The 18,316-nt window shown below is 32.3% G+C and overlaps 2 protein-coding genes across 4 annotated transcripts in view; both read left to right on the top strand.

Annotated features, from left to right (window-relative positions):
• The first annotated feature begins 329 nt into the window (after positions 1 to 329).
• LOC113392361 (histone-lysine N-methyltransferase SETMAR) lies at positions 330 to 1,484 on the top strand. The gene has a single exon (XM_026628751.2). The coding sequence runs from the start codon at positions 474 to 476 to the stop codon at positions 1,308 to 1,310; it is 837 nt and encodes a 278-aa protein (XP_026484536.1). The 5' UTR covers positions 330 to 473; the 3' UTR covers positions 1,311 to 1,484.
• A 1,967-nt stretch (positions 1,485 to 3,451) lies between these two features.
• The window catches only part of LOC113392406 (inter-alpha-trypsin inhibitor heavy chain H6-like), a 32,951-nt gene continuing 18,086 nt past the window's right edge, over positions 3,452 to 18,316 (top strand). For all 3 annotated transcript variants that reach the window (XM_064220856.1, XM_064220857.1, XM_026628831.2), the window contains exons 1-17: positions 3,452 to 3,631; positions 11,253 to 11,375; positions 11,593 to 11,792; positions 12,017 to 12,127; positions 12,488 to 12,741; positions 12,964 to 13,067; positions 14,284 to 14,418; positions 14,964 to 15,164; positions 15,486 to 15,642; positions 15,766 to 15,891; positions 15,982 to 16,119; positions 16,204 to 16,370; positions 16,562 to 16,708; positions 16,907 to 17,089; positions 17,221 to 17,308; positions 17,396 to 17,443; positions 17,706 to 17,753. In XM_064220856.1, coding sequence (XP_064076926.1) covers positions 11,262 to 11,375; positions 11,593 to 11,792; positions 12,017 to 12,127; positions 12,488 to 12,741; positions 12,964 to 13,067; positions 14,284 to 14,418; positions 14,964 to 15,164; positions 15,486 to 15,642; positions 15,766 to 15,891; positions 15,982 to 16,119; positions 16,204 to 16,370; positions 16,562 to 16,708; positions 16,907 to 17,089; positions 17,221 to 17,308; positions 17,396 to 17,443; positions 17,706 to 17,753 — 2,221 coding nt within the window. In that variant the 5' untranslated portion in view covers positions 3,452 to 3,631; positions 11,253 to 11,261. The remainder of the gene's footprint in view (positions 3,632 to 11,252; positions 11,376 to 11,592; positions 11,793 to 12,016; positions 12,128 to 12,487; positions 12,742 to 12,963; positions 13,068 to 14,283; positions 14,419 to 14,963; positions 15,165 to 15,485; positions 15,643 to 15,765; positions 15,892 to 15,981; positions 16,120 to 16,203; positions 16,371 to 16,561; positions 16,709 to 16,906; positions 17,090 to 17,220; positions 17,309 to 17,395; positions 17,444 to 17,705; positions 17,754 to 18,316) is intronic.

Raw genomic sequence — 18,316 nt, forward strand, 5'->3', positions numbered from 1 at the left:
AAAAAGCTTAGAAAAAAAATACGAAACATGTTAAAAAATAAATATAATCCAATTTATAACAACAACAAACAACAACTTTAACAATTCGCGCAACGTTACAAATTTATTTGAGTGTTTTTCTACATTGACTATTTTTTATTAAATTTATAAGGTGGAAAATTATTAGAAATTCGCAAAAAAAACAAACGCCGTTTTTTTTTTAAATATTAAAAATGAGAAAGTCGAATCAACTTACCTTCGATCACAATAAAATGTTTTATTAAAAATTTAAAAGTGTCTGGGAAAGACAAAAACATTGAACCATAGAGCCTCGTTTATGTGTCTAGTTTATTTAAAATGCGTCATAAATTATAAATTGCTATTTGTCAATTTTTGTTATGACAGTTATAAGCAGGTTCTATTCTAGTTGTAATTTTGTCTTTTAAATAAATTATTGTTGTAATAACTAAGACCGATACAGTATTTTGTATATTATGCATGATAACTATTCACACGAGGAAGATGGCGTTGTTTACGTTGATGAAAATATACCTGGCTCTGAGGATCAAACTAATGAGTATATTAGTTTAATAGAAAAAATTAATTCTCAACTTACACATAACTGTGACTGTAATGTAAAATGTAAAGAAGATTGTTGTAATTGTCTTCAAATTTCTGGTGGTGCAAATTATACTTCACATATCGAATCACAATATCTAGAGATATTTAAATTAAAGGAAGAGACAGGTTTGCATTGTTACCCAATAATTGAATGCAGTCAGCATTGCAAATGTTCAGAAAAGTGTGGAAATAGGGTTGTTCAAAACGGACCAATAGATACACTGTTTGTGACAACTTGTGACAATATTTCGAAAGGTTTAGGGCTATTTACAAGGGAATTTATACCTAAAGGAACATTTGTATGTGAATATGCTGGAGAAGTCATAACAAAATCAGAGGCCTTACGTCGCCAAACATATAATCAAACACATAGTAAAATGAATTATATTTTTTGTTTAAATGAACATGTTAATGGAAACATTATCCAGACATTTGTAGATCCTAGCTTGTTCGGCAATATTGGAAGGTATATAAATCATAGTTGTGAATCTAATTGTGTTATAATACCGGTTAGAGTTGATTCTCCCATACCTAAACTAGCCCTTTTTAGCTGTGTAGATATATTTGATAATGGTGAAATTACATTTGATTATGGTTCGAGTTATCTAAATAGTTCTACTGAATTAATTTCCAAAAATTTGAATAAAAGAAAGATATGCTTATGTAGAAGTCCAAAATGCAGGGGATTTATGCCATATGATATTTACTAGGATCATAAATTTTTTAAATATTTTTAAATTCTAAAATTCTTTTTAAATCCAGTGTTTGATACCAATGATGAGTTGTCTATGTTACTGTAGTACATCTGAAAATTGCTAATATTGGCTATTTATTTAATAGTAAATTTGTTATATAGTTACTTTGATTCTTTATGGAGTAGTTCCAATTTCTACTTGTGCACTTAGTTGACTGGTAGAGTAATATTAGGCAACATGACACAGGTTGAACTAATTTTATACTGTACTGATATATATATTCTAGGAAATTTACCTGCTTATTAGAAATGATTGTTTGATAAACAAAAATACAAATATAAAATTTTGTTAAGCATTGGTAACCCATGCCTATAAAAGAAAGATTTATATGTGATGAGTGATCTCCTGATATCTGCCTTACACACTATGTTCATCTTTGTTGTATATTTTATAGTGAGAAAGAAATAAAAAATCAATTTGGTTTCATTAAAAAAATAACTTGAAATATATGTATTTTAATTGTTTAGTTTCTTTTATTTTCTTGCATGATATTATTTTAAAAAACCTTAATTATAAAAAAAAAGAAATTTATTCACTTAACATATTAATTTAAATAGTAAGCATAAGTATATTTATGTTATAGTATTTATTTATTCGTTTATTTTATTTAGTTTTTTAGTAACTATTTCATGTATGGGAAAGATGAAAAATATTAAAGCTGGTTTGAGTTGTAACTTTGTTGTCAAACATAGATCAAAAGTTTGTCCACGACTTTAAGATTTATATTTGGGTAAGTTTAACTGTTAAGGTTCTTAAGGCTCTTGTTAAAGTCAGTTGCTCCAACCACTCATTAGTCTCACTCTCTCATACTCAAATCTGCAAAAACCTATAGTTTTTTTCTAATCTGTAATAGATAAAAATAGGGTTTATGAGTTATTGATGGTAGCATTTATTTTTGTCTATAAGTTAAAAAAAGACTCAATTAATAACAATAACTCTGGAATGTCAATGTGAAATAATGATCTGTAGGTATGATTGTATAACTTTCTCATTTGTCTAATCTACCTGATTATACAGCTGCAAACTTCTGTGCACATACTTGTGCACTATAATATTTTAAAGTTTGCTCCTTTCATAATGACCACTTTAGCCAAAAATTTAATCTTTGGTATTTTTATTTGTATTATGGTATTTACAAACTTGCATTTATAATTTTATAAGCTTTGGCTTACATCTTAATGAGTATAAAAAACTATTATAGTATGTGTCTGTACGCAGTGAAGTAGCTAGGTGGACAAAGGCCCCGGCTCATAGAAAAAAAATCGGGCTCTCACCCCCTCTTTAACTTATATCGCTCATCAAAATTATAGATAGAGCTCCGGGGCCCTGATGCACTGCACGACCTTGCTCTACAATGGCTACGCCACTGTCTGTACGTTATAATTTTATACGTGATCCAAACTCCTATATCATTTAGTTAGCAAATGTGCATGATGATGTTTTGACAGCAAAATTATGAATGATATAGGACGTGAACAAAACACAAAGCAGATAAACAAATAGACACCGTTTAATTCAAGCACCCAAACAAGCATGTACTTTATTAAAACGCAACAAACAATAAGTAGCCTTCTATTGAATCTTTACAATATTTTTTAATACCAGAGAAACATATTTTATTAACAAACATACTTTCCGTGTTATTGTAACTGTTCTTTGCAAGATTTGACTTACAAGTAATAGTGAAGTTAAAATCAAAACAAAATTAAGTTCAACAAACGAGAACTCAAGTAAAAAGTTGCAAAAATAGCTCGTAGAACTTGTGATTAGAAAACTAAGATAATATTATAAGCTGCTCTATCGACTTGGAGTAAACGTGAAACCCAGATATTTTTTTATATGTCCATTGATCGATTTTATTATTCTTTTTACAAAACGAATCGTAAAATACTCATAGTATTACTTCGATTATCAATTTTGTAGTAACAAATGTTTTTATCATCAACAATCATTAATATAAATTGTTTAGTTAAAGGAAAAGTTTCTTGGAATCATAATAAATAATCCCAGGCTAAGCGCTGCGGAAAGTCCGGTTACCGAAAACAAATACCTAGATATAGTTCGTATACATATGTAGATGAGATATAGTCATATAAGCCGCGGCTCTGGTACTAACAAGTAACAAGTTCCACGCAGTTCGACGGAGGGGACACACGCTTGTTATCGGTCCACCATTAGTTGCTTTATAATTTACCTTCTATCAAGGAGTGAATGCGGAACGTGCCAGAGCTTGAGTGGCAATTGTTGCAATCATCTCATTGAGCATAAACAAACCAGTGAGTATAGTTTGGTTTTATATAAGTAACACAAACCGGCTGTGAATGAATTTTTTCGTTTATAATACGTCCATGATTGCGGCACTATCATTTTAACACTATAATATGATCTTATAACTGTATTTTAAGGTGTGATAAAAATAGAAATAACGAGTACCTAACTGGTTTCAATATATATTTGCGAATACATTATATAATAATATGAAATGAATGAAATAACAGTTCGATTAATTAATTGAGTATGGCTGGAAAGTTTTTTTTTTTGTTATAGGTGACTAAATTTACCCTAGAGTAAAATTAATAATATAAATATGTATAGTATGTTATACAATTAAACAATGTATGCCAACAACGTAGGCGCTTATATTTCATGCACGATTGTTCACGGACTTGTTTGTTTGGGTTAGTTATAAAGAGAAAACAAATGTTCAGCTGTTTTTTATTAGTCAAAGTCAAAAACACATCTTATAACATTTAAAAGGGATTTAATGTATTGCTCACTTTACTAATTATTTCAAGTGTAAAGTGATTAGGTAATTTGAAAGTGGATTGCGCATTTGAATCGTTGATTATACGAAATTAATTGCTTTTTTTTAAAGCTTTAACGCTTCATAAATACGTATGTATTTGTTTTAATTAACTAATATTTGGATAGTAACTGTTTATTTATATTTATTTATCTGAATATAATATGATATATGTAAATATAAAATATAGGGTTTTTTTTGTTTTTTCGCCATAAATGCTAATCGTAGTGAGATGGAACTTTAAAATAACAATATTAACAATATATTAACAAGTATTCATTATTCGGCAACATTATACAGTCCTCATATTATTTATATGCTAAGTATTAAGTTTTTTTTTTGAGAAAATCGAAACCATTGCGCAACGGCAAAATTAAAAGTAATTTAGTAAAGAAAAGTAAACATACTTAGTTAAGATTCGTTTGATTCTTTGGTTACACGACATTACATTATCATTATTGAAATAAACAATGTTACAGCATTATGCGTAAATAAACTAAGTGTTTGTTAAATCTTGGTAGGGTTGACTTAACTTACTTAATATAAGAATATGTTAGATTAATAATTGTTAATTTATATTTGAAGGAAGTGAGAATGGCTAGCTAGTTATTTTATTATGAAAAAAAAAACAAACAATCAACAAAATTATTCTACTGGGATTTGGTCATTTACCGTTTTTTCTAGTCTATAACTGTAATTAATGAATATTTAATGTGAAGCTTTAAATTCTTTAGCTCAGCAACACTGAAGGCATATTTATTTTTTAACGGTTCTACGGTTTAAGAACGATTATCAGTTTTATAATTTCTTTGGTAATTCCTAACTAGGATTTTTTGTTTACGCCTTCGGTATTTCACATAAAACGTTTATCGTAAAATTGTATGCATAGTCGTTTACACTATGGTTAATTAACTAAACGGAGAAATAAATAACACATCCAATATACGATAGCTTAATTTACATTTACTTCGCGAGTGACCTATGTACGTATCATAATAAGTTGGAAATCACTCTTGTTATCTCTGAATATTTATAAACAATAATTTAATGTATCTTGTGTTTTCCCAATATGATTATATCATTAATTAAATCACATTTTATTAGTATCAGCTGGTAGTAGGTATTTGGGTAAGCTCCTACCAGTTATACCTATAGATATATCAGGTAACATTCATCAATAGTATATATATAGATTTGAGATCTTATAAGAGATTGCAAGTATAAGGGATATAATATCTTATGTACGTAAGAATTGGTTCCTAACGTCTATGGACGGAGATGTCCAATTAACACCAGTAGAGCTATTCTGTAAGAACAACGTTGAACTCAGCTCATAACATGATCATGGTATTTCAGAAAGTTATATGTAAAAGGATACACGGATCAAAAATGAGTATTACAGTTGTAAGTTTACAGTTGTAGTAACATATCACGCTTAAGATACGCTGCTACTTCTAACAGAATACTAACGCAAGTGGCCTATGTGTTTGTCCAACTTTCTGTTAAAACTAAATAGTTGCGCGTATTGAAATATACTTTGAATATAAAAAAAATGTCTAGAGCGAAAAATAATGATATATCTATACCTTATGACATCTTAGCTATTTAAATTGTAGTAAACAGACAATCTTTTAATATTCATATATGTATGTATGTTATATGATGAATAAGTATTATGAATAGTATAAGATTAAATATTTATTTATTAACATTTTGCTTGTTATATCTGAATAAAGATATAAGAAAAATAAATGTATCTGTGCAGAGTTGGACTGGAAAAGAAGGGCCCCGGCCTCTTTAAAAATAGCACGAAATTTCAGAGATGGCCTTATGATCAACCCTTTTAAAAAAATTACATATTATTTTTCTCCATTACGTAGGTATAAACAATTTTACACGTGAGTCAGGAGGTACGGTCGGGAGCTGCGTAAGCTAGGGCCAGTCTTGCAAACGTCACCTACAGTATAGGGCTGTTCCTCAACCACTAATGCGATGGAGTTGAAACATTGTACCTACAGCTGTTGTTGATACTCACAAAGATTGGCAATCAATTGTTGACACACGAAGTGTATTGTAATAGACGATTGTTAAAAAAAAATAGAGGGATATCAAAGTATGGTTAAGATTTTTTATTAATAGTAGAATATTAATACAAATATATTGATAAAGGCGATAAAAAAATTATGCGTATATTGATGCATAATGACTAATCACAACTGTGAAAAAAATACTTAGAATTGCAAATTTATTCGATTAGAATTTGATAGCACCCTTAAAAAAAAATAACTAGATATGTTTTTACTATATAAAATTAGAATGAAAGCATAGTTAATTTGTAATTTAATAGATTAAATTTTAATTGTTAGTTACGTAGTCTATTCCTTACAAGTAAGAAATTCTGGTGTTAGACTACAGTGGGCTGTTCTTTTAAATTTATTTAACATGAGATATAGTTTCCGATGGATAAGATAATAATATAATCAGTAATCAAAATTAATCCTATATTTTCTGGAAGTTTTTTTGTTAGCACATAATGACAATATAATTCATGACCTATTCATAGATACATTTTGAGAATCGTAAATTATGTCTAGGAATGATTTTTAATTTTCGGCTTTATTTATATTTTATTGTAATTTTTCTATTCAATTGTAATTCTATAGATGTGTATAAATTAACCCTTTTAATCTTTACTGGTAGTAAATAATTGTTTTGTTTAAACGATAACAATAAACAAACAAATAGAATAAAATAATAAAAATTGTTTTTGTTTACCTTTTGAATAAATAGAATGAATTTGTCTCATTGTTATCTCTTGCTTGGCTACATTAACCCTTCAATGCACATCGTTGCCTACAGACATATTAAGATGGAAATATACATACATAACACGAAACTTCTAAACGCAACTGAAATGACATTTTAATTGTACATGAATAAAAATCCAACTTGTGTCACTAAAAAAGAGAACTTTAAAGTTTTAAAATACGCTTCTTATTTAATGGAATAATATACCGTCAATAACTAGCGTACACCTAAAGAAAATGAAGAATAATAATCAATTCCAAGTAAAAAACATGATATTACTAAAACATAAACATTTTACATCGCCAATATTTCTATTTAATAAAAAAATAGTAACCTAACTACTTTTTTCGAATACAATATGTTTGATGATGAATACCAATAATAACGTTAACACTGCTGCTCGAGTAAGAATTCAGTGACGGTGACGAATATCTCGGAATCTCTGAATTGTGTTGAATTTTGTTATAAATTGTTATGGCCTGTACTTAACAATATAATGAATAAAACAGAGACAGGAAAACATCTGTTATTATGTACCTACTTAGGGCGACTGTAGGAGGAAAAACTCTTAGATACAAAGTCTTTAAATACAAAAAAAAAAAGATTAATCTTATTTTTTAAGTTTGTATTATGTGTGCAGATTTTATTTGCATAATGTGTTATCTTTAATGACATAAAACCAAAACAAAAGTTCCCAGATTGATAAATTTAATCATTCATACAAGTACTACATGTAGATGTATTGTTATTTTTTTAAAAGTTTATATAAATCTGGCGAAATTATTTATTCATTATATAGGTACATACTAATTATTATTATAGATTTTTCGTACTATCAAATATAATAGAATTTATTAGAACTAGATCAAAGACAATGAGATTTAGACATAGACAATTTTACTACTTTTTACTAATTTTATGTATCCCTAACAGTTGGTACTACATCTTATACATATTTACATATGTATAAAGTATTTTATATGTAAGTATCTAAATATTATATAATCACTAACTAGCTGTTGCCCGCGGCTTTGCTCGCGTGAAAATTGATTATATTACAGAATAATTATAAATATTACGTTAATTCAAGACCTTATTTGTGTACAGAGCCCACTCTCGAACAGGCTATTTATAACTGTCTATGCGAAAAACAGTCTTCTCTTTTATCTACTCCGGCCATTTTAGAAATTTTACTTTGTGCCTTATTAATTGTCATGGTGAAGCATATTTTAAGCGCGAACTGTACTCTCTTGAAATTAAAGGGGTATTCTGATGATATCAAAGATATTCGTGGAATATACACTATTTCTCTTTTAGTACAGTGATAACTGTAACCTATGACATTACGATAGAGAATCATTAATTTTAGTCTGGTGCCGTTGCATAATTTTTGAGGTCTTAAATTCAATCCTTAAGGGTAGAATATCCGGAAATGCTTAAATACATATCTATTCATTTCTTATCAGTTGCCCCAAAATAAATATTAATGCTTATAACTTCAAAAATGACGGTTTACAAACTAACTTATATACGAAATTTCAACCCGTATTTCAACCCTTAGGAGTAGAATATGCAGAAACGCTTAAATAATTATCTACACATTTTCAACCACTATCTTAAAAAATAAAGTTTCGTGTTTCTAACTTAAATAATAAGGACTTCCATACAAATTTTCAACGCTTATTTCACCCCCTTAGGGGTAGAATATCCAGAAGCGCTTAAATATTTATCTACTTATTTTTTGTCAATATCCCTATAACAAAGTTTTATGTTTCTACGTTAAAAAATGACTGACTTCCATACTAACTTTCAACCGTCATTTCACCCCTTTATGGGTAGAATATCCAGAAACGTTTTAATACGTATCTACTTATTTTTAATCAGTATCTCAAAAATGAAGGTTCATGTTCCTAACTTAAAAAATGACGGACTTCCATACAAACGTTCAACCCCTATTTCACCCCCTTAGAGGTTAAATTTCCAAAATTCCTTTCTAGTGGGTGTCTACTCAATAAAAAGATCCTACTCACCAAGTTTCAAGGCCCTAACTTTAATAGTTTACGCTCGGCGATGATGAATCTGTCAGTCACGACTTGTTATTATATATATATAAATAAATAATATAGAAGATTATACATTTATATGATTTCCTTGAGCCGAGATGGCCCAATGGTTACAAAGCGTGCATCCTAACCGATGATTTCGGGTTCAAACCCAGGCAGACACCACTGAATTTTCATGTACTTAATTTGTGTTTAAATTTCCTCTCGTGCTCGGCGGTGAAGGAAAACATAGTCAGGAAACCTGCATGTGTCTAATTTCAACGAAATTCTGCCACATGTGTATTCCATCAACCCGCATTGGAGCAGCGTGGTGGAATATGCTCCAAACCTTCTCCTCAAAGGGAGAGGAGGCCTTAGCCCAGCAGTCGGAAATTTACAGGCTGCTAATTTAATGTAATGTAAAATGATTTCCTTGTCTTTTTGTAAACAAATAAACTGTTAAATTATTGTTCGGTGTTTTATAATATTGTATCACACTATACTCAATTAATATTAAGAAAAATATCCGTAATCTGACGTCCTACGGCTACGGCCCTAGCCCTCGCCATATCTTTTAAGTCCCAGGTGTTTCGCCGCTTTTGCAATCCCACTACAGATTCCTGCTGGACCATGACGATTACGTAAAAAGTGATTAAGGCAATCTACGGCGATCTCACGTTAAGTATCGCCGACGAGACATTCCGCAGGAAGAGGTTTTATCCGATTCTGCGGATCAGTATCCGACACTCTGCTGCACACTCACGGCGTACATTTACGTAAAAAATGTATATGTATTTTATTTTATTTTAGAAAGACAAATCACCTGATGGTGTCACTCAGAATTTAATCACTAACTCTGTAAGCATCTTCGTCGTCAATGCGTGACCAACCAACGTATCTAAGATATTATTATTGTTAAACCCTAAGGTTTGATATCCATAAGAAATTACGTTCAAATATAGCTAAAAGTGAATAAAATACTAAAATTAATACGAAAGTAAAAAATGGTGACTGAATATGTTTATACACTCAAATACGCGAACCTGAACGAGATCTTTAAATTACCCTTACAACTAGTTAAAAAAAGTATCAGGTTTGCTTTAGCATAAAACCTCTTTCCTGATTTAAGTTAACTAAATACAAAGTTTCGGGAAATCGAGCAAATTAAAAATGATAGTAAATATATATATAGTATATTGTATCTTAGATACAATATACTTACAAATATTCACTGTTATACCGACAAATTAAAATATACAAAACAATAATTACAATTATTTAACTTATCATTAGATCATATTGAATTGATTACATTAAGTTAATTCGAAATTAAAAATGAATATACATATTAAGTAAAGTAGATATTTGTACTTAGCCTTCTCAAGAACTTCTTAATTACAGCTTCATTGAATAGTATTTGTGATATATTTGCTGACGATACTTAACAGATATTTAGAATGACGCAAGCAGTGCATTATCTCTCCCGAGCGTCTCGTCTATAGCTATCACCGCCTTCTTCGCCATAGTAGTGAAGTGCGAGCTACAAAATCTGCTGGTACCTACAAAAATACCAGTTGATTAGCGATCGCCAGTAAGGTTTTGTCAGGGTCGCTCATCTGGTAATCTAATTTACTTGACGCATGATTGGAAACAAATAAGTCGAATGTGGGAAGCATTAGCAGTCAGTTTGGACAAAGCGAAATCCTTTGATTTGATCGATCGATATATATGTTAAGTCAAAGAGCATTAAAATACAATATCTAAGTTAGCCAACTGCCCCCCATGGACAATATTTTTTTCCTTCTCCTTCTCGATCCGAGAGACTAGACGATCGAAATGCTCTTCGAAACCTCAGTGTGCCTAGTTCGCAAGGTACACAAGGGGCAGACAACGATGACTGCCTGCAAGTAGAGCAACACGATGATGTAAAAGTGCTTCCTTTATAGCGTGTCAAGGCAAAGTTTTGAATGCGATGACGATATTCAGACTTATCGTCAACACGCCACTGAGAGGCCTCTACCTGCTCCGACAGAGATCATGTCAATAGACCACCCCTATGTATTCATTAGTATACCACTATTTTCAACACAAACACTATCTTCTAGTTTTGTAAAAAACTGTTTTACCGCTTATGACAGATAATTTTATTTCATACATATATATATTATATATACAAATATAATTAAATTTTAGAGAAACGCTAATAATATACTTGATGAAATAATGAGTTTTCCTTTTCCTCAGATTGCTAAAATGCAGCCTAGATGGCTGTCCGTGGTGTGCTGCGTTTCCATTTTTGTGGTAAACGGGTATGCAGCTGCAGTGCCAACACAAGATACATTTGTAGTCGCTAAAGCTGAAGGCGAAGTTAGTACTCATTTCATTCGTTTACTTTAATTTTCAATAGAGCTTTAAAATCGATAAATGTATGTAGTATGTAGGTAAAAAAATATAAGAAATATTTAATGAACATTTTAAGAGCATTGCAAAGCTCGTTCCGCACACTGTAAATTGTCAGATGGAGATGCAAAAGAGGGTATAATGGTAGTAGAAGATGAATGTACGACAAACTTTATTTCTTAAGGGCACTGAAACATCAGAAGTGACTACAGAGGAGCCAAGTGCACCAATCAAGCTGACGAAAATGGAGGTGAACTCCGAGGTATCGCTGCGTTACGCGCACACCGCCGTCGTCACCTACGTCCGCAACCCCTCGCGCCGTTCCCAACAAGCTACGTTTCACGTACTTTTGCCAGAAACCGCATTCATAAGTGGATTCGTTATGTACGTATTGAATTGTAATTCAGATGTTCCATGAAAAATGTTATAAGAATCTCAGTGCATATGTGTAATAGTTTTCTTACCTTGTAAGTATTTGTAACTAATACTGTACGGAATTGTACTGCAAAATGTATTTTTTGTTTAGTAATAGGAATATTTCTTTAATAAAATCGTATTGCGGCTAGAATTTTGAATGTTATAAATTATAATACTTATATTACTTGTAGGAGACTAAGCGGGAAATCTTATAAAGCCTATGTAAAGGAAAAAGAAGAAGCCAAGAAAATCTACAGTGAAGCTGTCTCTCAAGGAATTGGTGCTGCTCATATAGCAGCTAAGTAAGTAATACTTTTATACTTTTATACTGTCCACGGCTTCTATATGCCACCAAGGCAAGGATTGTTCATATTGGTCTAGATCCGATAATAAATTTTAGCCTGGTATATATTTACTTCAATTATATAAGAGTTAAGGTCAAGTGTTTCATTTTAACTGGCTTGGTTATAAAAATACAACTCCTAATGGTTTCCTAGGAATGGTATATTTCCCAAAATTTACAACTCAAAAGCAAAAATTTGTTAACAAGTGGACAAAGACAACTCTGTTGAAATATCTGATATAATAAAACCTACCTAATTAAATAAAACTTAGCTAATAATACAAACTAATCAAACTAAACATTTACATCTCTTAAACAGGGCCCGAGATTCAAACCACTTCACAGTATCAGTAAACGTGGAGCCCAACACCGAGGCGGTGTTCAACCTGACCTACGAAGAGTTGTTAGTGCGGCGCAACGGAGTGTACAACCACGCCATCAACCTACATCCTGGCGCGCTGGTGCCCAAGATGGAGGTGACCGTGCACATCAAGGAATCGCAGAAGATCTCGCTGCTGAGGGTTCCAGAAGTGAGGACCGGAAATGAAATTGACGCTACCGAGAATGACGCTCGTGAGTTTTATAGAGGATTTAAAAGACGAGTTTTAAAATGAAAACAAAAAGCTAAATTATGTTCATCAACAACATTTAAGTGAAGTTTATTTTTTTGGCCCACTTTAATACCTACTTTAAGTATATTAATAAAAATTGATCAATTATGTTTAAACTGAATTTATTTTAAAAACAATTATTTTGTTTTAAATATTTATCCTAATATATTTGCAAAATTTTCAGATAATTCGAAGGTTGTTATAGAAAAGAGCGATGATGAAAAAGAGGCGACCATAACTTTTACGCCTGATCTCGAAGAACAAAAACGACTAATGGCTGTTTATGCGGCAAGTTACTTTTATTTTTATTTTTATTAGGACAACCAACAGTAGATACAATATTACAACAAAATAAAAAATACATTTCAAAATTATCTAGATAAAAGTTCTACTACTTACAGGTAGTCTCACCATGCACTATCATATTGCACATTATCATCATCCTCCTGCCCTTATCCCAATTTATTTGGGGTCGGCGCAGCATGTCTTCTTCTTCCGAACTTACCTATCTATCATATTACACATATGTATTAAAATATAAAATAAATATAAGCAATAATTAGAGATAAGAAGTTATAATACATTTTTTAACTATTATTGGTAATAAAATTAAAAAATAATAAATTGGTATAATATTTATATTAATAAATATATTGAAAAACAATGGCCCTAAATTCGATCCTTGTGGGACTCCCGAGGAAGCAACAAATGGTTTAGAGTGGTGTCTATGGATTACCACTCTTGAGATTCTGCCCATTAAATAAGTTTTGCACCAATTTAGCAGGCGATCCGTAATGCCATAGGATTTCAACTTATTTAAAAGAATGCACTGATTAAACTTGTCGAAGGCCTTTGAGAAATCTGTATATATGGCATCCATTTGAAGGCCACCATAAATACTTTAGAAATATTATAAACATGAAGTGACAGATTGATTAATGTAGAACGTTTACCCATAAATCCATGCTGATTATCATTTATATAATTTTTTACATGGTACATGTCCTGGTGACATATATGAGTGCAAATTAGGGATTCGAAAACTTTAGCCTTAGTAGAAATTATTGAAATTGGGCGATAATTAGTAATTAGCTCTTGGTTACCACATGTATAAATAGGAACAAACAAATACAAATGCCTCTTTCCAAACTTCAGAAAATTATCTAGTTTCTAACGATCTTAGCACAATTAACTAGAAATATTGCAGGAATATTATCAGGCCCAGGTCCCTTGGCTATATCAAATCTTTTAATTTTATTATAGACATCTTCTCGCGTAATTTTAAAGTATCCAATTGCATTATATGGACGAGTAGTACTGATATCTAGGTAATGAGACATGCTATCATCAATAGCACATGTCGAGGAAAAGTGAAATTCAGTAGTTTTAATAGTAAATTAATTCATTAATTTAATGTCAATTTAGTGGTAGTAAAGAATATTTTAGTTAATACCGTAACAATACATGGAAAAAATTACTGAAATGGCAAATCTTATCATTGCAGGACAAGATCAAAGAGTCAGCATCATCATCACACAACTGGTACTCGAGACAAAGTGATGACGACAAAACGACTGGAGTCCTCGGACAGTTTGTCGTTCAATATGATGTGATCCGTCCCGAAAAGGGAGAAATTTTGGTAATTTCACAACTACGTAGTTTATATATTTCCGATTTTTAGATATTGAGCTGATCTTATTGAAATTGTTTAGTGTTTATCTTAAAATAAATATATCTAGATATTTTATTTTGACATCATCACAATCAGTCTAGATAAATATATCTCATAGTCATTTTGACTGACTTTGGCGACAGCCGTCAATCTCAAGGTAGACTAGCCGACTACGTGCACAAGCGCAAACATGCACACGCGCTCACTGTTTCCTCAGTTTCATATATAATCAGTTGCGACGGCAAATCCAACAAGATTGAAAAGAGGGCCAACAGCTAGGAGTAAAGCAGAGCAGAGGGAGGACACTTCTAGACATCAGGCTATTAATAAGAAATTCTATTGAAAAACCCAATAACTTTTTATCGGCCCGACCTGGGAATTGAACCCCGGAAATCGGGATAAACGGCCTCATATCTAGCCACTAGACCAACGAGGCAGTCAACGAGACAAATTTAAAGGAGGAAGTGAAATGGAGTTTTCAATTGTATCCTTGTAATCTGTTTTTGAATCAGGTAAACGACGGTTACTTCGTACACTTCTTCGCACCGCAAGAGCTGACGCCGCTGAGTAAACTCGTGGTGTTCGTGTTAGATACGTCTGGCTCGATGAGCGGCCGTAAGATAAAGCAGCTTCGTTCCGCTATGCACGCCATTCTCGCCGACCTGCGTCTCACTGATTACTTTAGCATCGTCGAGTTTAACAGCAATGTTAAGGTTAGTGTTAGGGTCAGAGACTTAGGGTTAAGTTTTGGCTATGTGTATCAAGTATAAAGTCACTGTATTATTTATTACGTGTTAGAATAATAATAATAAAAATGACTCAGAAGAATTGAAATATACGCATACCAGACTAGAAGCTGTGTTGCCCTAATATATTTAAGCTTTTATATTATTTTTAACTTAAAATGAATGCTGATTAATGTGTGAATTTTAATCATTAAAACCATTTTCATATAGAGTGATTCATTTGTTTATTTATCTTTATGTAACGCAAAACACAAAATTACGAATACACAGAAATTTTCCGTTGGTTAGGTACACAAACTTGCGGAAGCGCTCGAGGAGCCATCACGACCGCATTATGAATGGAGCGCCGTGGAGTTGCCCGTGACGCTCGTGGTGCCCGCGCTCGCCACGCCCGATAATATTGCTAAGGCGCAAGTCATCATATCCAGGCTCTCTGCTGGTGGCGGTAAGTTTGATGTAACACAAGAGAACACATATATATATATAATTGCAAAGTTCGTTTGAGAATATATACAAACATTCAAATGTGGAGAGAATAAATAATTTCAATAAATTTCTTTGCGTGTAGGAACCAACATTCACAAAGCTCTCGACGTAGCTGTAGATGTCATTAATAAGGCATATAAACCAAGTCCAACCGACTCCAGCACTGCCGTCAATCAGACGACAACAGAAACGGTAGAAAGAATTAATGGTACGTACCTATTTATTTATATTGATTTTTGTCATTCATAATAATCGGTTTAATCTTGAAAATATTAAATATCGTTTAAAAATATTACAGATGAATTACAGCCGATTATCATCTTCTTGACCGACGGTGATGCGACCATGGGAGAGACTAACCCGACACGTATTCTTTCTTACATCACCGAGAAAAACGCTGGCGAGAAGAAGGCTTCAATTTATTCCCTCGCTTTCGGTAATTGAAAACATGATTTTTAATAAATGAAATGGTACACATTTTATTGATAAGTCGTTATCACATTCACATCGCTCTCACCAGGTCAGGACGCGGACCGCGACTTACTTCGCAAGCTCTCGCTGCGCAACGAAGGCTTCATGCGCCAGATCTACGAGGCGGCCGACGCGGCGCTGCAGTTGCGACACTTCTACCAGCAAGTCTCGTCGCCGCTGCTGGCGCACGTCAAATTTGTCTACCCGCCCAACCAGGTGTGTGTTGCTGTGATGGTCTTTAAATTTGACGATGTGTGTATTGTCAGGAAAAGAAGTAGAGATGGGTCGTGCCTAAAAATTAAGGTGTTAATTTCTCCAAGCGACACCATACGCTCATAACTTCTTTGAAGTTATGAAACAGATTCTTTGAAAATAATTCCTTCGCATTTGGCATTATTAATATGCAGGTCAAAGCTGGATCAGTGACACGACACGCGTTCGATGCGATGTTCGCGGGTGGGGAGACGGTAGTGGCAGGCAAGCTGGAGCCGGGCGTGCAGGAGCTGGAACCACAAGTGACCGCCTTCTGCTCGGACGACGACCACCATGGCAGGGTACCGATGCAATTAATTATTAAAAGTGACTTCGACATTCTCTCTGTGATACCGTAAACATAATGTGGGTATATCCTGCGTGGGGGCCATTTTCTGCGGCACTTAATTTAGAAAACAATAACAGTTACTGCGTCATTGAATGTCTCGTGTTGTACCCTAATTTTTGACAGTAAAAATAAAATGAATTAATTTCGACAGAAACGTTACGAAGTGAAGAATAAGGTGAAAGTGAGTGAGAAGAAGGAGGAATACCTTCCACTGGAGAGGCTGTGGGCGTACCTCAGTATCAAACAGCTGTTGGACGAGCGAGACGCACACGAGCAAGATGCCACCAAAGAAGAGAACAGTCCCGAGAAGCGTGCATTGGCCATAGCTCTTAAGGTGACAAAGTTAAATTAGTTTTTTTAATGCAGTCAGAAAATTCGAGTGATACCTGTTGTGAATTATAGAAATATATTTTATTCCCCAAGGGCTCATTTTTTATTATTAAAAACTATTCGTTTAATTTTTAGTATGAATTTGTGACGCCGTTAACCTCACTTGTAGTGGTGAAACCAAACGCTACCAGTGCTGTGGATACGGAGTCCTCTGACAAACCTGGTAAGTGGAATTGAATAGACCAATAACTTATTTAATTCATAAGATTAGATTTATATTTGTTTTCTAACCCATGTACTATTTCGACAGCGTATGCCTTGCCGCAACGACCCTTCCTACAGCCAATATTCGGCGCCGGTGAGTACCGTACTTTGATTATATGTGAAATTTAAAATTCTGAACAACAACTAAATAAATTTTTGCTTAAATTCAACTTAAACTATATAATTTTTATAATAATATAGTTATTTTCTAAACATTTTTATTTGTATATATTTTTAGTTTAACTAATATAAAATAGGAGAAACGTTTTTAAATAAAGGCTAGTATTAAATTAAATAATAAATCAAATAATTTAAATATTCTTGTATGGAAAGTATTAAAGAGTTTTTTTTTTCAGTTCCGCTTAGTTCGTCCTTCGCTTCTTCATCTTTAGGCTTGAGTTCTGGTAAGTTAAAATAAAATTAATTTTATACAACATGTCATAATTCATATTTCATTTTTTTCATTATTATCTTAGCCGATTCCAATGGCAGTAGGGCTAATGATAATAAAAAACTTTGACATTGATATAATAGAATGTTCAAGATCTAAAATAATCTATGGTAGTTATTATGGAAAAAATTGAATGGATTCGTGAAAAAATTGAGCTATCCAAATTCGCTATCGGAAATTTGGAAAAGTTTAAAGTTTAAATGATATGGTATAAATAAATATACAGGGTTACTGGTAATTCGACGTATTCCCGTTAGGAGGTAATAGGGGTGATTATTTGCGATAATTTTAACTCCCATATGCATAATGCAAAAGTGAACCATTTTTGAATTATCACATTTTTTAGATTTTTTCAAAATAAGTCAAAAATGCAAAAGTATCAATTAAAATCTATTTTTTTCTTATGATTTATAAAAACGAATAAACACTAGTTATTTGTCAATATTAAAATAATAATTATCGGTCCAAATTTAAAAATGCGAGACGGAAAAAGATATATGAAAAAATCTAAAAAAC

Source organism: Vanessa tameamea, chromosome 5 (genome assembly GCF_037043105.1).
Source record: "Vanessa tameamea isolate UH-Manoa-2023 chromosome 5, ilVanTame1 primary haplotype, whole genome shotgun sequence".
In the NCBI taxonomy this organism is placed as follows: Eukaryota; Metazoa; Arthropoda; class Insecta; order Lepidoptera; family Nymphalidae; genus Vanessa; species Vanessa tameamea.

What these genes read in the sequence shown, in the direction of transcription:
- LOC113392361 (XM_026628751.2), top strand. Translation starts at nt 474, where the DNA reads ATGCATGATAACTATTCACACGAGGAAGATGGCGTTGTTTACGTTGAT.